Raw genomic sequence first — 23,910 nt, 5'->3', positions numbered from 1 at the left:
TTGAGCAGAGACCGATGGTGGCCAGAGCAAAAGTGGGAGTCCACGCAGGGAATTGGCTCATCCTTCTACGCAACAAGTGGAGGCCTTTTAGAACAGATGCACGGTTAGTGACGGAGGCAGTGAGATGTGATGACGGTTTTGATATATTTTGGAGGTAAAACCAGCAGGCTTTACTGATGAATATGAGATAGGTTATAAGAGAAAAAGAAGAATCAAGGATGACTCTATGTGGTTTGACCTCAGTAACTGGAAATATGGAGTGGCCATTTACTCAGGTGGGGAAAGATTGAAACAGGATTTTTGGAGTGGAGGCGAGGAAAGGGTAAAAAGGGAAATCAGACATTGATTTGGGGCATTTTAGTGAGATATCCAAGTGGCGCTGCCAAGGAGGTTGTGGGAGGTTCCAGCTTGGAGCTGAGATAAATGGTCTTGGCATAAATGACACTTCAAGGTCATGAAGGGAGAATGTGTAGACAGAGCAGAGAAAGAGGGCTGGGCACCGAGCACTTGCATTTAAAATAGTGTCAGGGAAGGAGGAGGAAAGTGAGGTTGTGGGGTGTCGTGGAAGCCCAGGAAGGCTATTTTCTAGGAGATGGGATGATCCATTGTCTCAAGTGTGGCTGACTGATCATGTAAGAAGAGGATGAAGTGCCACTGGGAGTAGCAACATGGAGGCTATTGGCGATGTTGACAAGAAAGGCTTTGATGGAATGATGAGGGGAAAACCTCACTGGAGTGGGTTTAGAAGAGAGTGGGGGCAAGTAAGTGGAGACAGAGAGTGTGTATGACTCAAGATGGTAGGCTGTGAGGTGGTGAGGCATAGGGTGGAAGCTGCAGAGGCCTTTGGTGTGTGGTTCCCACCCCACCGGCTCCCTAATTTCTCCCCAGCTAAGATGGACAGTTCCCCGAGAGCTCAGACTCCTGGTCACAGGGCCCCACATCAAGCACGTGCTGAGAGTATTTTGCTTTCTGTTCTTGCCTGAAGTCAGTTCAGCTTGAGAGGACAGGGGAGCTAACACTCCCAGAGCCACCCACAGCCGAGGTGACCACCAGACTCACATTGCCTTGGACTGAGAGTCCCTTGTTCCAGAAAACATCTCAGCCCTGGGCAACTGGGGAGGGTTGGTCCACCTTCCCCCAGCAATGGGTCACTTCTGGGCAGCACCTTTGTTCCTGAGAAACTTTGAGGATTTAAGGCAGCATGGTCTGTCCAGGCCCTTGATGGCTGCATTGACTTTTCCCTCTTTCCTGTCTCATTCTTTCCACCTCCTCAGCTCTTTCCTGGGATCATCTCCTGAACATGCCACCTACATACAAGCCCTTGATTCAGGGAACCTAAACCAAGACAGGAGATATGGATTTATTTTTGTTCCTTCCTTCTTTCTTTTCTTTTTTTAGAGATAAAAAAAAATACTCTGTCATTCACCTTCAAACTCCTGGGCTCAAGCCACCCTCTGGCCTCAGCCCCCCTAAATACTGGGATTATTTAGGAAAGAAGGAGGGAGGGAGGGAGGGAGGGAAGGATCCACTGTTCCCTCCCTCCCTCCCTCCCTCCCTCCCTCCCTCCCTCCCTCCCTTCCTCCTTCCTTCCTTCCTTTCTTTCTTCTTCCCTCCCTCTGCCCTCCCTCTTTCCCTCCCTCTGCCCTCCCTCTTTTCCTCCCTATACCCTCCCTCCTTTCTCCCTTCTTCCTTCCCTCCATCCCTCCTTCCTTCCTTTCTCCCTCCCTCCCTCTCTTCCTCCCTCCTTCCATCCTTTTCTCTCTTCCTCCCTCCCTCCCTTCCTCCCTCCCTCCCTTATTCTCTTCCCCCTCCCTCTTTCCTTCCTTCCCCTCCCTCCTCCATCCCTCCTTCCTTCTTCTCCTCCCTCCCTCCCTCCTTCCCTTCCTTCCTCTTGCCCTTCCTCCCTCCCTCCTTCTCTTCCTTCCCTCCTTCCTTCCTTCCTTCCTTTCTTCCTTCCTTCTCCCTTTCTCCCTTCCATCTTTCCTCCCTCCTTTTCTCCCTCCATCTCTCCCTAGTCAGTACAGATGCAGCCATCCATTTTTTTCCCTAAATTTTTTCAATCTATGGTTGATTGAATCCAAGGATGCAGAACACACAGATACAAAGGCCTGACTGTACTTCATTGTGTACATCTGAAAAACAAGGCCATTCTTGTACGTAACTACAGTACAATTATTAGAATCAGAAAATTAACACTAATACAATAGAATTGTTTAACCTATAGTCTTTTCCAGATTTACCAATTGCTCTAATAATGTTCTTAACAGCAAAAGAAAAGCTTGCATCATGCATTGCATTCAGTTGTCCTGTCTTTACTTTTCTTTGTTCTGGAACGGTCTTTCTTTGTCTTTATTTCATCAGGATTTTTGAATACATCACTTATTTATAGACTGTCTTTCAATTTTTGGGTTGTCTGATGTATGTTCATGATTGCATTTGGCATTTTGTGCTTATGGCAGGAATAGGTTGTGTTTTTTAAGATGGCACATAATGATAGGCTGATAGAAATGAACTGACAGAGGGGAAAAGAGAGAGGACAGTTGCTGAACGATGCTCTTGAGGGGTGGGAGAGCATAGGGCTGAGCTCAGGCTGAGGACTGAAGTGCTGAATTTGACTGGAGATGGAATTTATTATTTATTTGTTTATTTTGCCAGAGGACTATATGATAGATTGTGAGAGGAGAAAATAGTTGAGTGAGTATTCAAGGGAAAGGTCATCCAGGGATCAGGGGCATGAGAACAAAGAGGACAGCAAAGAGGTGTTGGCAGAGTGGAATGTGGGGCCTGGCAGGGCTGAAGAGTCATTAGAGTTGGGGAACTGTAGAAAAGCAGTGGGGTTGGTCGTGGAAGAGTGAGGTGCATAATGTTGTAGCTATTGACAATGAGAAAATACAGATTTTGACCAGAGAAATGGGTGATTCAAGCAGGTGGAAGACAATATCACTTGATGGAAGGGAGGTCAGTAACAGAAGGGATTTGAGGATTATTAGATATGGAGATCACCAAGAATGGTGGCTGAAGTCATGCTGAAAAGCATGGCAGTGTGCTGGAAGCCAGAATCCTCCAGAAATGGCTGGACTGACTGTACTCCCTGGGGAGCTTGTCCTGGGAGCTTCCCAGGACACTGCAGAGTTCTGAGACCCTCTCTTCATTCCACTGAGAGTGGTGTGAGGAAGAGGGAGTGTGTCTTGTTTGGAGTAGTTGGACCTCTGGAGAATGCTTCTTTTTGTTTGCTTGTTTAAACTTTATCTCATCTGAAAGATAAATGTTGTGACTTTTATGGGTGGTCTAAAATGCAGGATTCACTTTTATTGAAGGAATGGAAACTAGACTGCAAGAAGAGAGCCAGAAACTGTGGAGCTCACAACACAGAGTGTGGGGTAGTTCTTACTGGGATGTCATGGAGCATTGGGATGTTTTTCTACCCAGAGAGAGCATGTAGGTGCAGTGAGGCACTGGAGACCCATGTTCCTTCTATTTTGGCACTTTGTCATTCTTGGTATGTATATAAAAGCCTCAGGTATCTAGAGAAATCCAAAGGCTCTATACCATAGGCCAGCTGCATTTGCCTTCTGACCAAGCCATCAGTGCTCAGTGAAATGTTGGGTTTTCTTGTTCAAATTTGATTTATTCTCTTTCTTTTACCATTTGCATGTAAAAAATAGATCATTACGTTCTTATCCAGCATCTATCTCAAAGACGTTGTTGCTTCAAAAACTGCAGAAGTTGGTACAGCTTGTCACAAAACTAGCTTTCTTTTTCTCCTTGCCCCGTCTATACTTTTTTCCCCCATCCATATTTTTAAACCATTAAAAAAAAAACCCTTCAACTGAACAGAACAGTTTTAACATTGTGTTCAACATAGTGGCAAATCTGTTCAGTGTAGTGACATATGAAGTATGGGTTTCTGCCAGGAGAATTTCTACAATTTTGCACCTTTGCAGCATTTCTGTCTCTCATTTACTTGATTAATAAAAGTCCAGAGGGAAACTTTTGGCATTTTTTTTCCCCATCAGATGGATCTCAATAAGACCGAGGAGGTAATATTGAAACTGGAAAGCCTCCACCAGCAGCCTCATATCTGGGATTTTCTACTTTTACTGCCGAGGCTACACACAAGCCACGATCACGTGGAAGATGGCATGCGTGTTGCAGTGTACCTTCTCCGGGCTGCTTTGAAGTAAGTGAAAATGAAAGCCGTAAGTAAGTATCGATATGTTGTTTTTCACCTTATTTTTAAAATGGGAAATATCCCAAATTACTGAGTAATTGTTGGATTAAAAAAAAACTCATAATAATGTCACCTTGAAACAACAGAAGCTTCTGCACCTCCACATTTGTCCCTCATCTGTCTGTGTACATGTTTTATATAGGGGCTGTGATATTCTTCATAGCATGTTCACCCTGATTTTAAAAAAGTTAGCGCCATACTTTAATATTTAATCTGTTGTTACAGCTGATAAATGATCATTTTTAATGGCTGAAGCATATATCATTCTGGTAAAGTACTATATACCATAATTTAATAAATTCAGCATTAGTTTTTTGGTTGTTTCTAAGTTTTTCACTATTAGAGATAAGGCTTGATATAATAATTTAATTTCTTAAGAAATTATGCCACAGTTGCCCACATAGTATTCAGAACTGATAAGCTCAGTTGCGTCCGTGGTGTAATTCAGTGAGCTGGACATTGGTCTCCTATGCTGGATCTGACCCCCATATTACCTGGGGTGACTTTGGGAGCATCCCTTCCCATGGTGGGTTTCCCATGCTTTAATCAGCATGACCCTCTTTTACAAATAACTGAATTATTTTGTGTAAACTCATTGTATGAATAATGGGCTTTATTATTTTTTATTAGCAGAAGTTTATATTCTTCTCTGATTTTTAACTGTTACTTATTTTATCTGCCATTGGTGAGAGAAACCCACATTGCCCTTAGGCTGGGAGAAAAGGGGCCCTGTCCTGGGACTTGTGTTTTGGGGAGTTCCCTGCTCTGGCCTTCCTCAGACTGTGCCTCTGCTCATGGCTCAGAATGCCCATGGGGTGAAGGGGATGTGTTCACAGACCCCACTCACCCTGATTCCCTCTCACCCTGGAGTTCCCTAATCTAATGGCCAGAGCCTGCTCGAGCCTCTTTTCCTGGCCCCTCCTTCTGAGGGAAGGTCTTACCATGGGACTGTGACTCCTCCAGCCTAAGGGTGGTCTAGGGATGACTACAGCCATTGGCAGGAGTGTAGGGTGAGAGGCATGGGTGCTGTTGGGCTGTGTAGGCTGGAGGACTCACCTCTGAGCATTGAGTCCCCTTGAGGTACAGACCAAGCTGAGGGTGGGGAGCACATAGGGGAGGAGTGGGCCAAAGGTTGGGGCCAGGGACAGGGGTTCCCTTAAACTCCTACAGTCTGGTGTACAACTCTGATGATCCGAAAATTCTTAATCTAAATGTAGCTTTCCAAGTTGTTATGAAGATCTATTGGTCAATGTAGGAAAATGGAACATATTATGATAGTTAGTTAGCTTGATTTATAACTTAAATATTTGAACATATTAGAAATGACTCTTTTTGTATTCTTGCCTGAAGCCCTGACTGTGTTAGCAGTGAACAGTGAGAACAATGGTGCTATTCGAAGAGGCGCAAAATTTAAAATGAGAAGATATTGATGATAGTTGTTGAACCATATCAACTTCAGCATAAATTGTATTTCCATATTTTGCTTCAGTAGCATGATATCAAGAAAATCTGCATTCATAGAGAGAAGTATTTGCAAGTGGTACCAGGTTTCAATGATATATCTTATAATCCTGGGATACTCTTTAATACACAAAGTTGTCATAAAATATTTTTCTTGATGAAAATCTACAAGGAAATAATCTGTTTGGAAGTACAGCTTATGGTTGTGTTGGCCTCATGTTGCCAAAATACAGATATATTCCACCTTCTGTTGAGTGCATTTTCCAATCTACAAATTGAAGCATATTTATTTATAAAATAAAATATTAATATTCTAAAAATAAAATTAATACCATGTATATGTAGACTCCCCCTCCCCAAAGCTTCCTTTTCTTTGAAACAATTTGACAGCCACTGATTGAACCCTTGACCTATTCAGATCCATAGGTTAAGACAGGGTGGAGGATTGAGGTACATGGCATTGCCATGCAAATATTAGACTGATTATCTGAACTTGAAGCAGCCTGACTGTTCATTTGCTTTTCTAACATGGCAGCCCTTTGCACCTTGCTGGCCTCATTAGCTGCCCTGCGGCAGGAAGAATCAAGGCTGAGTATAAAGTAACACTGTGGCAGAGCCAATGCAAACTTAAGTTCTGTGTCAAAGGCAGAGTGGAAGATGGCCTAAGTTCTCAAGTGTTTCAAGAGAAGAACTTACCTCTTACATTTAGTTACTAGTCTAGGGAGTTAGAGTCAAATTAAAGCCATGAAGAATGCTGACATATAAATGGTCCAGCCACATCTTGCAACAGCGCTAGGGGCCCAGTCCACAGATGTTAAGTAAACCTTGAATTGATGCTACTTGTTTTGCTAACTACCCATTTATACTGCTTTTTGTTTTGTTTTGTTTTGGTTCTAGTTACTTAATATCCCTAGAAGATTTAGATTGGCTGCCACTCAACCAAACTTTTTCCCAGGTTTCTGAACTTGTACTGAATGTGACCATTTCGACACTGACATTTCTGCAGCAACATGGAGTAGCAGTCACTGGTATGGGTGCCTTGTAGCTATTGCTATATTTAAAAAATGTTTAACTGCTTAAATTCATTGACCATCAACAGAGAGCTAAAATGATGTTCAAAATGATTTAATTAGAGTTTCAAATTCAAAAAAGAATCAGTCGTTTCTGTTAATACAAGACAAAAATAGAATAAAAATTTGGAACTCAAAACTGAATTTGACTTTCTACCACTGTTGAAATTCTGCAGTCATTGCTAACATAAATAACATTTTTAAATTAAAATAATTGATTTAAAAATTCTTTGACATTATTTCTTCTAATATTAGACCTATCACTGGTTCTGTGATTTTACTCTTTCCTCTCTCTAACCTCCTATTGGGAGGAAATATTTTAAAAATGGTAGTTAGTAAGAGGAGGCAGGTTGATGTGGACTTACAGAATCCCCTAGCAAAATAAGCAGCCCTACCACAGGGGAGGAAATGGAATTATATAGCTCTTTTCTTGACTCAGGATATTATTTCCTGAATTGTCAACTGAGTCTGAGCATTTTACTTTTGATTCTTTTCTTTTGTCTATTTTTCTATCTTTGACTACTTCTTTAAGGGAAATACAGTGAGAGAACAACAGTTAGAATTCATCCACTCATCTATTCATCCATGCTTTTATTAATTCATCTGTCCACCCATTTACCCACACATCCATCCATTCATCCATCCATCCATCCATCCATCAATCTGCCTACCCATTCACCCACTAAACAACCCATCAACCCATTTATACCTCTATCTATTCATCCACTAATTCATCCATCCATCCACCCATTCACCTACTCACCAACCCACCAACTCATTCATCTATCTATCCATCATCCATCCATCCATCCATTCACTCATCCATTCATCTATCCATCCATCTACCTCCCCACTCATCTACTCACCAACCCACCAATGCATCCATTTGTTCATTTATTTATTCATTTTCTTATTGAATAAACAATGAGCACTTCCTATGAGCCAAACGCTTCCCCAGAGAGTGGGAATAAAAAGCTGAATAAGACGTAGTTCTTCAATGAGAACACATGGACACAGGGAGGGGGACAACACACACCAGGTCCAGTTGTCAAGTGCAGGGGTGAGGGGAGGGAGAGCATTAGGACAAATAGCTAATGCAAGTGGGACCTAAAACCTAAATGATGAGTTGATAGGTGCAGCAAACCACCATGACACATGTATACTTATGTAACAAACCTGCACGTTCTGTACTTGTATCCCGGAACTTAAAGTAAAAAAACAAAACAAAAACAAAAACAAAACATAGTTCTTGCTTTCAAAAAAGTCATCTTTGGTAAAGTAGAGAAATATGTCAATAAAGAAAAAAAAAAGACCACAGAGTAAGGATCTGAAATCTGTTTCAGGAAAAACTTCAAGGAGGAATTTTGAAGGGTGAGTTGGTGTTTATCAAAGAGATGAGAGAGCATTTCCAGGAAGGGGAAAGAGTGTGTGAGATACTTGGGCTTGCTGAGCGCTGTGAAGGCTTGACACTCAGCTTGTCTGAGGTACAGTAGGCAGTAGCGGGGGTGGAATAGAAAAGAGCCCAGGCCAAAACACGGATGGCCATGGAAGCAGTAGAATTAGATCTGCATTATAGAAAGATACTCCTGGGCAGTGTGAGGAGTGGATTGGAGGCAGGCCGGTCTGGGGTTCAGGATTCTGGGAGCGGGTCTTCCATTGGTCACTTTCTCCTGAGGTCTCAGTCTTCTGAACTATATTATTATTTGAGATGGAGTCTTACTCTGTTGCCCAGGCTGGAGTGCAGTGGCGAGATCTCGGCTCACTGCAACCTCCAACTCCTGGATTCAAGCGAGTTACTGTCTCAGCCTCCCGAGTAGCTGGGACTACAGGCATCTACCACCCAGCGCAGCTAATTTTTGTATTTTTAGTAGAGACTGGGTTTCACCGTGTATTGGCCAGGCTGGTCTCAAACTCCTGATCTCAGGTGATCTGCCTGCTTCAGCCTCCCAAAGTGCTGGGATTACAGGTGTGAGCTACCACGCCCAGCCCTGAAGTATATAATGAGATTGTTGTGCACAGAAATTTCTACAATCCCATTCAGAATTCTGCGGCTTCATGGAGCAAACTAACATGAAACCCTCTATCGCCCCAAATTCTGCCTGTTGCTTCTTTCTTCTTATTGCTTGTGACCCAGCACAGTGAGATCCACATAGAAAGGTTTTGTTTTGTTTTGTTTTGTTTTTGTTTTGTTTTTGAGCACTCTGTAAGAGAAAAGTTAGCTCATTAATGTTTAACTCCATTTTCAGGTTAGGTTAGTTGTACTGAGAATTATTTCTTACGCTGAGAACAAAACACAGAGGTGGGGTGTGGGATGAATAAAACACCTTATTGAAATCTTCCCAGTGACATTAATTTTAACAAACTCATTTAAAAGCTCAGGTTTTTGTACATCATCCAAATTACAACAAGCAATTTACCTTACAATTGGAAATGTAATTACCGCTAAGAATGTAATTAAACAATTTTCTATTAACTCTCCAGTGAGTCAAAGCTAAGGAACACTATTACAAAACATACTTTGAGAGGTAGCTAAAAATCGTCTTCATGTCTCTTGTCCCCAAGAAAAGTTCTTTTGCCTTATGAGCTGATTTGAAGGGAAAGAGATGAATGACCTCATGTGGCTTTGGGTTACTGGTCCATTTATGTTATGCACTGGAATTGTTAATCTACACATTCTGAATTCTCTGTTGTTTTAGCAAGAAATTTCTGAATCCAAGGTGCCTTTCACTTTTTGAGGAAGATTGTGTACTTTTATAAGTATGCTATACTGACATCACTATTCTTTTCTCTCCTTAATGGAACTCTGTAATTCTAGTACCTTCTGAGACCAGTAGAGATTAATAGTTACAGTTCAGCTTCAGGAGCCAGATCATTTAGGTTTGAATCCGAGGCTTGATCTAACAAGTGTGACTCTAAGGAAAAGGAGCTAATTGTAGCACCAACCTCACAGTGTTGTCGGAGGACTAAGTGAGACCTCCCATGGGTTATTCTTAGTCTAGGTCCTAGTACCTCTTCAACATACAATAAATGCTAGTTTATGCCATGTAGAGACAATCAAAGTGGAAACAAAAAGTCTTGTATCCCTGCGATCTTGCCCATCTTCAGTACCTTCCTGAAGTCCTCATTGACTTGGCCTTTCTTTGTAAATGTCATAGATTGTGCTTTTTTTGTAGACCTCACTGCGATTATAAGGATCCTATGAAATAATGCATGTTCAATAGTGGCTGACAAGTACAGGGGCTCAGTCAATGGGTGTTGAATCATGATCTGAAACAATCTAGTTTCTAGATGAAGTTTCAAGGTTCAAACACACCTTGAAATTTGTGTGTTTTTGTGTTTGTGGATGCTGAGGCATAATCCCCAGAGATTTTGTCATACCTTGGGGGTCTTGGATTTATATTTTGAATATGTAATTTCTAGATAGTGTCATGGGTTTTTTGAGTAGCTCATGAATTTTATACGTTGACAACTTGAGTTAGGGGAACTTTTTCTTGTGACTTTGAATAATTATTAGAAATATAGTTTTAAAGAATTCCATAGTATTTTATGCTATGTGTATACTATAATTTATCTTTTCCCTTGATGCTAAGCCCTTAGCTGGTTTTCAATATTTAATCAGTATAGAACCAATAAAATATTGTTTTACAATAACTTTTGCTCAGATATCTGATTAAGCTTCTTGAGAAAGATTTTTAGAAGTGAAATTATTGGGTTCAGGGACTTGAATTTTATAAAGCTCTTGAAATATGTTTTAAAATTATCCCCTGGAAATGTTGCAACCATTTATGCCAGGGAGTGTGTGACATTTCATCATTCTCTCTATAGCAGCAAGCATTTTTTTCTGTTTGCTTTTTCTATTTGATGCCCAAATGGTGTTTTTTCTTCATTTGCTCTTCCTTTAGGGGTGAAAATGGTATTTTTTTTTCTGAATTACATTAGACATACCAAAATATTCAACCAACTGATGGTGTAAATCTTTTGTTTTTCCAACAGAGCCAGTTTACCACCTGTCCATGCAGAATATAGTGTGGGATCCACAGAAAGTCCAGTATGATCTCAAATCCCAATTTGGTTTTGATGATCTTCACACGGAACAGATCCTGAACTATTCAGCTGAACTAAAGGAGGTACACATGCTTGACTGCTTCTTACACCGTTGGGTCTTTCCTGCAGACTGGATCTACAGCCTGTTGCTGGGGCAGGGTGGGTGGGAACCACAGGAGAGGCAGCCAGACAGGAGAGTTCTGTTAAAACCTGAACTCCTTGCACAGAAGAGACCCCTGCTGTCTTCAGCTTTTCTAGAAGTGTCTCTTTCTTCTTACCTTGAAGTTTTATCCTGGAACGGAAAGGCAGCTTGGAAGTAATATGACACTTGATTGCTCTGGGAACTACCAGTGGGAGAGGCCAGGTCAAGTGAGGGTGTGAGATTCTGAAAACAAGACAGTGCTAGCAGGGTCCAGGTAGGAAGGTGGTGCACCAGCTGTAGTGTTTTGGGGTACAAGTGGGTGAGGCAGAGCTCTCATGGCAGTCACTTCCCATTTGGTTTATCAGGCTTTGCCATCTCCATCTCATGTTTTTCCTTAAAGAACATATCTCTTTAACTTTGTTCCCTCATAGTATGTGTCATTTATAAAGGCCAAATCTCAAATAGTGGACAAAACATCATTAAAAATATATAGGTGTTGCCATCTGCTTTTTGGTACTAAAGTCATTCAGCACTAGAATAATCAAGGGACAGTGCTGAAATGACCAGCATCCAGTGGTCTAATGGACACCCTTGCTTTGTGCATTATCTGGGTAAAATAACTCGTGGTTATTTAAGGTGTAGTTAGCACACATATGTGTACATCATGCACCTCCCTATGCTATCAGACTGGGGCAAGAATGATCTATTTTGGTATGATGTTGATGATAAACCACATTGCTAATTGACATCAGTATCATCCTTCCCATGTCCGTGTCATAAAATGGCACTTAGTAACTATGTATTAACTTTGGTATATATTTAAAAATATGCAAATATATTTATGCTATCCTAAATATGTCAGTTTAGGTTTTAAATTATATTTCATTTGTTTTGAGGTATATGTTATTCCCTTCTCTTTTTTTTTTCTCTTGGGAGAATAAACAGAAATAAGGCAGAGATTATAAAATTGTGTGCGTCCATTGTTGCAACATGAAATCTTTAATTTCTGAGTAGAAATTAAATCATAATGCAACTGCTAACAGACATTCTAATTTTCCAAAAAAAAAAAAAAAAGATTGGCTATCTGTCGTCTAGACTGGTCTGTTAATATTTCTTAACTAAATACGATTCTTTCCAGTTTGCTATTATTAATACTAGTATTTTTGTTTCCAAATTTGTATGTGTTTGATCGGTGGCAACAGGGTAGCCTGCTTCAGAAGATACTCAGAGGCACGGGCCACAGTCTGGAGGCTCTCAGGAATCAGTTTGAAGAAGAGAGTAAGCCCCGGAAGGTGGTGGAAGCTCTGCACACTGTGCTGCTCCTCGTGAATGATAGCTTGGCAGCAGATGGCCCAAAAGATAATCACACGTTTCCAAAGACGTAAGGCGCATTTCCCTGTTTGATTATTGATTAGGTAGATGACACTGAATTTTAAAGAGAGCATAATAATACTGTTAAAAACACATTTTGTAAACTACAGCTAGGCAATGAATTTCTAGTTAGCAAATGGGATATCAAAGGCTTTTGTTGTGGACCATCACCAGGATAGAAGGTTTTGCAGCAGTCTGGATGCCTAGGCAGAGGCTGAAATTGACCTAATATGGGAGCAATATTTGAGAAGCTGTTGGTTTCCTGGATATTAGATTTTATGTCTTTAGCATTTGTTTAAAAATGAATAAATACATTTCAGAGGCATTTTCATATACAGAACAACTTTACATGAGTAGCTGTTTTCCTAGAACCTTCCTCTTGTAAAAATATGTTTTTATATTTACTTGAAGATTTTGTATAGTTGAAGTGTTTACATAAGGTCCAGAAATATTTTAGAAGTAGGAAATGGTGGAACTTGTTTCTTCCTTTTTAAGATAACCACAATTTATTCACCAAAATAGTCGACTACATCTTTTTCTTCAGTAGGTGTGGCAATTTGTAGCAACTTGAATCTTACTATCCTTCTGAAGTTAAGGCTCTCCTTGAAAAAGAACAATATGATTTCTCAATATTATCTCAAAAATGTTCCTTTCAAACCAGGCCAGACAAACTCTTGTTCTCTGCGTACCATGGAGGAGAGTTGAGATGACAGAATTGGATGGGGCCGTGTTGTGTTGCTATGATTACTTAACAAATAGCAATTCTAAACACTTCCAGTTTTTTCACATTTTCTGGAACTGTTAGCAAACAGGATCTTGCTTTTGAAGGCCCCGTTTCCTAACTTTTACTTAAGAAGTGCTGGAGGTGGCAGTACAGTTCCACATCAGGGCCATAAAAGCTGTAGGACGATGGTCGCAGGGCACCTGCAAGGATGCCTTGAAGCAGTCATCTAGGCAAAGGGCAGGGACACAACATCTGTCTTATAAACAAATGCCAAGACATTGCACTGGGGATGTTGAAAACCTCCCTGCTGGTCTGTTACTTAATGAACATTAATAGTAACACCACATTAAGTCACCTTAATTATCCTACATGCCTCGAACTCCCCTGGTGCTTTAGCCTAGGACTCTGCCTGCTCTGTGCCAGGCCAGGGGATCGAACTCCCGGAAGCTCTACCTGGCTCTTGGTCCTACAGAAATTGGGGAAGCTGAAGGCTACCTCACACTCTAAGTACAAAGCTAGGATAGCCTGCATTCTTCTGTCCCCACATATAATTTCCACACATTCTCAGTGCCAGGAAGATGAGGCCCAAACACTGGCTTTGCTGTCCATCTGCTGTGTGTGTGTGTGTGTGTGTGTGTGTGTGTGTGTGTGTGTGTGCTTGAGACAGAGTCTCGCTCTGTCTCCCAGGCTGAAGTGCAATGGCATGATATCGGCTCATTGCAGCCTTCACCTCTGGGTTCAAGTGATTCGTTTGCCTCAGCCCCCTGAGTAGCTGAGATTACAGGCAAGCCATCGTGCCCAGCTAATTTTTGCATTTTTAGTAGAGACACAGTTTCACCATGTTGGCCAGGCTGGTCTTAAACTCCTAGCCTCAAGTGATCTGCCCTCTTTGGCATCCCAAAGTGCTGGAATTCCAGGTGTGAGCCACCAAGCCTGGCCCGAAGCCTCCATTTGTATTTGGATACTGCTTTTGTTGCATGTAATAGAAAACTGCCACCTCTTGGCTGTTACAGATGATTCCTTCTTAACAAATGAAGACAGGGCCATTGGGCAGTTGTGTGCCAAGTTTCCAACAAACCAAGGAACTGAAAACGAGCGAGGGCCTTAGCAATCATCTAGCAATGCCATTACCAAGCCAGGAGTCCATCCCATAGGGAAGTCAACAGAAGGGCCAAAGCTGTAACAGCCAAGAGGTGGCAGACTGCTACCGGGATCAGCAGAGACCCCCGTGCTGAGCGGCCCCATGCTCTGAGTGGATGCCCTAAAACATCAGTCCCTGCCACCAAAATCTGCTAATCTCTCTAAACCCGCCCCTCTATCCCGCCATCCTTCTGTTTACAAATTTACTGATTTTCCTACATGGTGTGAGATGCCACTTCATACCTATCTTCAAGACTAATCCCTTTTGTTAATTCTATTATTTTAAAAGTAAATTTTTTCTCTTAGTTTTGTATGGAGTCATGAGTCCCATCCCAGTAGGTGCTGGTGTGTGTGTGTGTGTGTGTGTGTGTGTGTGTGTGTGTGTGTGTGTGTGTATGAGATATTTTAATTGCGTTCTCCTCTGTGTTGTGTGGTTTCTTATCTACCATTCTTATGGCACAAATTCTCTCCTCTGTTTTGCCTCCTAAGCATTTGCTGAGTGCCTCCTTCTCTACCTTAGTATTTTATTGTTCTACATGTTGATATGTCTATTAAGTCCTTTGTGAAATTTAATCCTTGTTTCTTCAATTCAGTATTTCAAATAAAGCAGTCACTTGTCTTCAGCTCTTTTTTTTTTTGAGACAGGGTCTCACTCTGTTGCCCAGACTGGAGCGCAGTGGGCAGTGGCACGATCTCGGCTCACTGCAACCTCAGCCTCTCAGGCTCAAGCGATTCTCCTGCCTCAGCCTCCTGAGTAGCTGGGATTACAGGTGCACACCACTACCGCCTGGCTAATTTTTGTATTTTTAGTAGAGAAGAGGTTTCACCATGTTGGCCAGGCTGGTCTTGAACTCCTGACCTTAAATGATTCACCTGCCTCAGCCTCCCAAATGCTGGAATTACAGGCATGAGCCATCACATCTGGCTGCCTTCAGCCTTCTTTAAATCTTTCTGAGAATCACATGCACTCTTAGCAGAAAACTGTGTATCTTTTATCATTAGTTTTGGTCCAGGAAATCCCATCCCTTTTTTCCTACCCTGTCTCCATAGCCAATTGTTCACATCTTTTTTTCTTCCTAAGCCACAATGTTCACTTAAAAGAAATGGAAATCACACCAGACCCATTTGTGTCATTATAGACTGCCTTTTCTTCTCCAGGTTCTGTCTGGTTCCTGCCCACATCCTTGCAGTCAGGGTGGCTGAGGTGTGGGAGCTCTTCACCCAGGCTCTAGCAGATAGCATGGATTTTGGCAAGGCAGGACTCACAGAGGTGCCTCCAGGCTCTCCAGCAAGGACTCACCTTTCAATGTCACACGTTACTGTGAAGTGTCTGTTCACAGACGTGGGGGGAATAGCCCCTAGGGTCTGGCCGTGTGGTACCCTTACTTGTCAGAACTTAGACACTTGACAGCAAGATCCAGATTCCAAGTCACGCAGAATTTCTCTTTTCCTTGGGGAAAATAAAATAATCTTCTCACTTTCTGGTTCTTTCCAAGAGCCACTCTGCTTCCTTCTCAGTGTAACCCAAGAAGTCAGGGCAACGACTAACCTAAGACCACTTCATTCTGCAGATGGCCAGTTCCAAAAGCCATGCTTCCAGATTCACACTAGCACAAGGTGTCAGGAATCTGGTCAGCAGCCAGAAAGGCCAAGCATGAGGATGTGATCGAGCAGTTGCTCTACCTTGTAGGGTGATGACATGGGGATGGGTACCTCTTCCTGCTGGTGTCTCGTAGGAGAATTATCACTGGGGCCTTGCTCACTCTCTCTATACCCTCTACAGTGGTCAGGTCCATCAGCCCTCCAGCTAGAGAACAGCAAACCCGTGTTCAACCCCAAACTATCAAGGTCCGTGAAGAGACTGACCACTATGGGACAGCAGTCCAAATGGACACCAGGGGCTCAAAGATGTGGCACGCCTCCAGCCAGTGGAATATTCTGCTTAGGCTTCAAGTAGCTCAACCCTTTCTGCCTTTCTTTTTTTGTGGCTTGCCTTCTTAATTATGGACAAGGATTCCATGCAGTTCCTCAAAGACCCAGAAAGCTTGGACTCGTCTGCTCTGGGCAGTTCTGCCCATGGTGTGGCTGTGTCTTGCTCCTCCTTCTCCCATATTTATTCCCATTTTAGGTTCTTTGGCATTATTAAACTCATTTTCTTTCCAGCTTCTCTCTCAGTTGCTTCTTCCCTGTCTGGATCCTGTTAGTCTGGCACTCTGAGGACTATTTATATTGAGCTGCCTGGCTCTTCGTTCTTCCTTTGACCTTGGAGAATCCTACAGGCATTGCTAATTTGCCCAAGTTAGTACCATTGTGATGGTCCTGTACACCACCACCCACCATCTCTGTATTTGAAACTTTTCTCAAAATATTTTTCTGTATCTCATTAACTTCAAGGCAAGTGATTTCAGATCCCATGTGAAACTTTATCCTAACCCTCACTTCTTTTAGACACTACTAGGAATATGCTTTTCCATTTTGGGGTAAAGAGAATGTTTAATCCATATTCAGTACCAAAAGCATCTCCAAATCAGCTGATTCAAACAATGCAATTTGTCAAGAATCTGGTTGTGTGATGAAGTGAGACTTAAGGTCTGTGAACACACTTCTCAAAGCAGTGGAATATTTTCCTTTGAATGGAATTTTTATTTCTCTAGTTGGCACTTTGAACTACTTTTCATTTTATTTCATTTATTTATTTTTGCCCTCAGATTACAGCATCTCTGGAAATTGCAAAGCATGCTGCAAAACCTGCCCCAGTGGCCGGCACTGAAGAGATTTCTTCAGTTTGATGGAGCTCTTAGAAATGCAATAGCTCAGAATTTACATTTTGTCCAAGGTAAGCTAGTTCTGGTGTTATTTGTCCCTGACTCACTAAGTGTAAACGTGAAATTTATTGGAAAATGGACTTGAAACTGCCTGACAACATTGTAAAGTTGAAGATAAGTTGGCTGGTGTTGAATGCATGTTTATGCTTCGCTCTGTTGCCATCTAGGGAATTTAAAATACGGCATACCAAGCTAAATAAACAATGAGGGCACAGTGAAGAGTGCATCCTTGATGTGGCCTATGCCAAGCAGTGTCCTAGGGCTGGGTTGACTTTCACATTCATAGCAGCATCCGTGGTTGTCAGGCTGGAAAGGAACCAGAATGCATTGTGAATAAGCTAATCTTTTGTATTCTGTTCCTTCTACCACCTCCTGTTACTGCTGCTCCTTGGTGTCTGGTAGGGATAGCATGTTTCCCGTGGGTTTATAGAATGCCCTTCTTTAAACTTCCTTGCCTATGCTGAGCATTATTTCCTTTGCCCTCTTCTGAGGAAGTCAGGTTTGCACTTTTGCTCCCGTGGGCTGCTGCCTTTGCATTTTCTCAGGAAGGAGAGGAAAAAAATGAGGGGGGATGTTACTTTAGAAGCAAAACTCTTCTGTAACTAAAAACACATTCTCATGAGTCTTCAGAAAGGATATCATGATTTGCAATGACTTCTGTTTTCCTTTCTGAGGAAGAGAATAAAATATATAATAATAGGTCAGGTTTTAAAAAAATCTATGTGTTCAGAATTCAGTTTCTTGATTCGTGGCCATGTGTAGAAGTAGCCTACCTTAGGTGAATAATAAATGAATTTGTCTATTATGCAGAAGTCCTCATTTGCCTGGAGACATCAGCTAATGATTTTAAACGGTTTGGACTTGACCAATTGAAACTGGAAAAAGATGTGTTCTTTTGGGAGTTAAAGCAGGTAAAGCACAGCAAAGAATTGTAAATAAATAATTTTAATAAAACATTCAAGAAGCTCATGCAATATTCAATTTTGCTCCTGTTGTGAATTTTGCTAGCAAAATAAAGAGAACAATATGCAGGTTTTCCAAAACTTTATGTTGTGTTTAAAATGTTTGTCATTGCTTATTATATTTGCAGCTCTTGAGCCCAGGAAGAGGGTATCTAAGGCTCTATAAATGTTACTCCTTCCCATTCTTATTAATCTTTTAGATGTTGACGAAGAATGCGCTCTGCTCAAATGGTCGTTTGTCTGAGAAGGAGGTCTTCTTGCCCTCTGGAAACTCCAGCATGTGTGTTGGTTTCCAGGGACTGTTGTGCTATTGTAACTCCTCCAAGACCAGTATTTTAAACAAGCTACTTGGTTCAGTGGAGGATGCTGTAAGTATTCCACTGTCTTAGCTCCTCTAAGAGCACCAGTGAACTCATTTGTGAGATTAAGTTCACCAAAGATGCTAAAATTTAAACCAGAGTTTCGATGAGGAAAATGTTGCCATGAGCCGATAAACTTAAAGGAAGCTGGCTGTCTGAACTCCAGCTGCCTTTCAGTGCTGACCCCTCTGTCTGACTGTTTGAAAGGTTGTGTGCCACCCACCTGGCCAAAACCTAGTTGAAATTCCTCAAACTTTCAAACCATGCCATTTCTGCTTTTCTGGCTTGCTGGCTCCTTGATCTGCTTCATTCTTGGCTGTACATGCTAACAAAAGTAGAGGAAGCTCCCTGGTGATAAGCCCAGAAATACTGTGGCTTTGAGTGGTCACAGGCTTTAAAAGTCATGTCCTTCTCACGTAAAACTACCGAGGACAATGAGCTACCTCTATTGAGTGTTCAAGTGGCACTGCAGAATGTTGAGCAATTTGTTTGGAAAGATTATTTTGTCAAGTTCCAGCCCATATTCTTCTTACTGAGAATTAAAAATACAGTATTTATATTTTTAGAGTTCATTTTACTCTCTCAGTATTACCTATTTTATTTTTTAATATCCTTCCTTATATACCATGGAAATAAAACCAGTGAAATAATGAAATTAGTGAAATATAAATGATGTCACAGCAAAATGAAAATTGAGATCATAATTGCATAGTGTATATAATTTAATCAGTTGTTTCTTCGCATCTACTCTGGGCATGATGGTATGCGAAAGGGAGTACAAACATGAAGAAGACACTGTTTTGGTAGAGAAGGGCAAATAGTGATGAGACCCTTGGAACTCAGCATCTAGGAGTCTTCCCAAATAAGTCAGTGAGCCTTAGATAAGGTGTAAGCAAAGAGAAGTCAGGAGGGGATGCTAGGCAGACAGCAAAGTGTATGTGAAGGGCTGGGCATGGTGGCTCATGCCTATAGTCCCAGCACTTTGGGAGGTCTAGGTGGGCAGATCATTTGAGCCCCAGAGTTTAAGACCAACCTGGGAAACATGGCTAAATTCCATCTCTACAAAAACAAAAACAAAAATTAGCCAGATGTGGTGGTATGTGCCTGTAGTATCAGCTACTCAGGAGGCTGAGGTGGGAGAATTGCTTGAGCCTGGCAGGTCAAGGCTGCAGTGAGCCATGATCACACCATTGCACTCCAGCTTGGGTGACAGAGTGAGACCCTATCTAAAAAAAGCAAAAAGAAAAGAAAAAAATAAAGAAGAAAAGTGTATATGAATGCATGCAGGCACAGAAAACATTACCTGTTTGCAAATATCTTTCTTGCTACTGGATATCAGCTCTTTCCTGGCAGAAATCTCATCCCAAATTTTATCTATAAAGCTTAACTTATATCCTCATATAAAGCATGGAACTATATATTTATAGGTTACATGTACATGAGATACCCTTTCTAATGATGGCTAGGATACATATCACTAACAAATCACCGCAAAGCTCAGTAACCTAAAACAAAACACATTCTGTTTTCTCTCTTCTGACTCTGGGTTGACTGGGCCCAGCGGGGTGGTTCTTCTGGTGTTCTTACTGGCCATCATTCATGTAGTTGCAGTCAGATGGTGTGGGGGCTGGAGTCTGGTCAGCTGGGACACTGAGACAAACGCCTCTCATTCTCCTCTCAGACTCAAGGTGTCTCTTCTCCAGGTAGCCTCTCCATGTGGCGTTTCAGCAGGCTAGCCAGACTTCTGACATGGCTATCCAGGGATCCCCCAAACAAGCAAAAACAGGCAGGGAGGGAGAGCAGGAGCTGCCACTTAGAGAAGGTAGACCTGGAATTGGCACAGTTCACTTCTGCTGTATTTTATAGGATCATGTCAGCCAGAACTCAGCCTGGAATAATTGTAGAAGGTGGTACTAAGAACAAGACTCTCAGGGGGTCTGTGTCACAGGCTACTTGTCGCTACTAGCTAACACAGTTGGCTATGACACTGGGTCCTATCCTACTTTATTATTGGATTAGGTTTTATTTTGGGACATATTAACTTGAACATGAATAAAAATTCAAGTCTAGAACTATAACTTACCATGCCATAGGGCATGATTTTTGATGTGTAGTTTGAGTGGACCCTTTGTTAAGCAGTACAAGGTAAAGGCTGCATCTCAAATACCCACCTTTGAATTGTTTCATTTGTTATGAGCAATTATCTTCTTTTCCTGTTAAGGATCGTATTTTGCAAGAGGTTGTTACTTGGCACACAAGCATGCCAGTTTTAATACCTGAAGAATATTTGGACTGGCAGGAACTTCAGATACAGCTGTCAGAAGCAAGCCTTGCCTGTACTCGGCTCTTCCTGCTGCTGGGAGCTGATCCCTCTCCTGAGAATGGTGTCTCTTCTAGTGACTGTAAGCACCAGCTTGTCTCCATAGTGTAAGTACATGTTTGGTGAAAAACTTATAAACAAATTGGACATCAAAATGATTTCAACTGCCCTTTCTACACAAATGATAGATCACTATGGTAGATTATATTTCTAATAGAAAGAGGTTCAATATATTTTAAAAATATTAACCTATTGGTATTGTTGGAAAGCATCTAAAAATTGTAAAATATGAAACAGTTCCCTTAATTTAACCACTGACTTAATCTTTCATAAGAAATCGAGGATCCCTGTGAAGTCTAAGGTGTGCATGTGATTGAAGTTCTTGTTTACTTCATTACTCAGAAATCACTCATTAACTATCAATGGGAAGGAGCTTCTCTTGGGAGCTGTAACTCTACAGAAAATTTGCCTTGTTTTTATTTTATAACTCTGTGAACTATATATGTGATCAATTTCCATTTTCCTTGACTTCTAGGAAGTTCTTTGTCAACTGTGTCAAATAGGGAATACATATTTTCTTAACCTAAAGTTTACTTCCTGTTATGTCCTTTAATTTCCCATCTTTTTTCGTTCTTGATTTATTTTGTCTTATATTTTATGTATTATCATAAATTGCTTTTCCTCATTTTTCATATTAAGGTAGAGCAGTTTGTAAACAAACTTAAAAAATTAATAGAGCTATTGGAAAGATTCTATTTTCTTACATAAGTGGACTGCCATACATTTGCATATATTTGTTTTTAGATAAATTTATAATGATCTGTCATCTGCAAGATCATTTTTAAATTTAATTTTCTCTGGATTCTTTTTGACTGCAGGATATTTCATACACTTGAAAAAGCACAATTTTCCCTGGAACAAGCATATTACTGGAAAGCCCTTATAAAGTTTATCAGGAAGACTTGCGAAGTGGCTCAATATGTAAATATGCAAGAGAGTTTCCAGAACAGACTATCAGGTAAGTCAGTAGCCTAACTACAGGAAGGGGAATCTTCTCCCCTTTAGTGAGGTGACATGATTTCCTGAGAGTCTATCCTATTTAACAAGGCGGGGCTTAATATGGTGGATCTCCAAATACAATTTGGCATTGTGATTACTTCATACAATTTTTTCTCATCAATTATGACAAGACTTACCAGAAGTCCTTGTTTCACTGGGCCATGTTCTCCCTGCAATATTTCTAATAGTGAATCCTTTTACTCTCAAAACTGTACTAGTTTGGATGATAAATACTTCTATATGTAGACTCGTCATGATCCTACTCATAACAGTCCATATTTTCTGCTGTGAGCCTTCTCACTTTACTCAGCATTAAGACTGTTGCTCACACTGGGGACAACACCCCATGCTCCTGTAGAAGAAAACACAAACTGTTTTTCTCTATACTCAACACTTCCAACACTGCTGTGACCATATGTGTGGATTCTTCCACAATAAGCAATTCTCCACTTCTCCGTTGGCACTAACTGGCACTAATCCAGCAATTCCATTCAATTCTGGCACTATCTACGTGGAATCAGCATCAGATCCTACAGGTTAAGGCTTCAGTCCCACAAGACTGCCCCTACTTCAGATGCCAACCCCAAGGCCAGGTCTCCCTTCTGACTTCTGACCAACTGGCTATAAATCAGGATTTGCATGAGCCCCTCGTTGTGTTCAATAATTTGCTAGTACAAATCACAGAACGCAGAAAAACAGTTTGCTTACTAGGTTTCTGGTTTATTAAGCAGATATAATTTAGGGACAGCAGATGAAAGAAATACATAGGACAAGGTATGGGGGGGGCATGGAGCTTCTATGCCCTCTCCAGGCCTGCCACCCTCCCAGCACCTCCATGTGCTCATCAACCTACAAATACTCTGAACACTGTCCTTTTGGGTTTTTATGGAAGCTTTTTTATGTAGACATGATATATTAAATCATTGGCCATTAGTGATCGACTCAACCTCCTTCCCTCTCTCCTTTACCTAGAGGTTAGAGGGAAGGTAAGGAAATGAGAGGAGGGAGACCCTGGAAGTTCCAACCTTCTAATTACAGGGTTGGTTCCCCTGACGATCAGCCCCCATTCTGAAGCTATCCAGCAGCTCCTAGTCACCAGTCATTCATTAGCATACAAAAGACACCACTTCCTATATTCCAAGGGTCTTAGGAGCAATGTGCCAAGAAACAGTGGCCTAGACCAAATATATTTATTTGTTATGATGTTAACAGCTCATCTCTTTCCTTTTCAGCTTCCTCCCTCCCTCCCTTCCTTCCTCCCCTCTTCTTCCCTCCTTTATTTCCTTTCTTTTCTTTTTCTCCTAATTGCTGTGGCTTGAACTTCCAGTACTCTGTTGAATACCAGTGGCAAAAGTGGCACCCTTGCCTTGTTTCTGAGTATGCTGTTTGCTGGGAGCTTTTCATTATGGTTTTATTATGTTGAGGTAGTGTTCTATTCCTAGTTTGTTTAGTGTTATGAAAGGGTGTTAAATTTTGTCAGATTTTTTTATGTGCCTCAATTGAGATGATTATGTGTTTTCTTTCCTTCATTCTGTTAGTATGGTATATTGCATTGACTTATTTTTGTGTATTGAACCATCTTTGCATTATAAGAATAAATGCCACTTGTTCATGTTGTATAATCCTTTTAATTCTCTTTTTTTTTGCTATTGAGTTCTGTTTTTGTTTTGTTTTATGCTTGTATTTGTTTTTTATTTTCATAGATTTTGGGGGAACAAGTGGTGTTTGGTTACATGAATTTCTTTAGTGGTGATTTCTGAGATTTTTGTGCACTCAGCACCCGAGCAGTATACACTATACCCAATTTGTAGTGTTTTATCCCTCACCCCCCTGCCACCCTTCCCCCAAACTCCAAAGTCCACCGTATCACCCTTATGCCTTTGCAACGTCGTAGCTTAGCTCCCACTTATGAGTGAAACATACAATATTTGGGGTTTTCCATTGCTGAGTTACTTCACTTAGAATAATGGTCTCTCATTCCATCTACTGCAAATGCCATTATTTTGTTCCTTTTTATGGCTGAGTAGTATTCCATGGCATGTGTATATACCACAATTTCTTTCTTTTTTTTTTCCCATTCATTTATTTTTATTGCATTTTAGATTTTGGGGCACATGTGAAGAACATGCAAGATTGTTGCATAGGTACACACGTGGCAGTGTGATTTGCTGCCTTCCTCCCCATCACCTACATCTGGCATCT

The 23,910-nt window shown here is 41.3% G+C and overlaps 1 protein-coding gene across 1 annotated transcript in view; it reads left to right on the top strand.

Moving 5' to 3' along the window:
- The window catches only part of ABCA13 (ATP binding cassette subfamily A member 13), a 424,215-nt gene that overhangs the window by 50,589 nt on the left and 349,716 nt on the right, over positions 1-23,910 (top strand). Inside the window, 10 exon segments of the mRNA XM_017500828.2 lie at positions 4,017-4,180; positions 6,590-6,720; positions 10,756-10,891; positions 10,893-11,003; positions 12,087-12,329; positions 16,892-17,019; positions 17,819-17,919; positions 18,171-18,338; positions 20,551-20,756; positions 21,528-21,667. Of these exon segments, the coding sequence (XP_017356317.1) occupies positions 4,017-4,180; positions 6,590-6,720; positions 10,756-10,891; positions 10,893-11,003; positions 12,087-12,329; positions 16,892-17,019; positions 17,819-17,919; positions 18,171-18,338; positions 20,551-20,756; positions 21,528-21,667 (1,528 nt within the window).

Source organism: Cebus imitator, unplaced genomic scaffold (genome assembly GCF_001604975.1).
Source record: "Cebus imitator isolate Cc_AM_T3 unplaced genomic scaffold, Cebus_imitator-1.0 Scaffold272, whole genome shotgun sequence".
Taxonomy (NCBI): domain Eukaryota; kingdom Metazoa; phylum Chordata; class Mammalia; order Primates; family Cebidae; genus Cebus; species Cebus imitator.
Note: the sequence above shows the minus strand (reverse complement) of the source record. Positions and strands in the feature narration are given on the sequence as shown.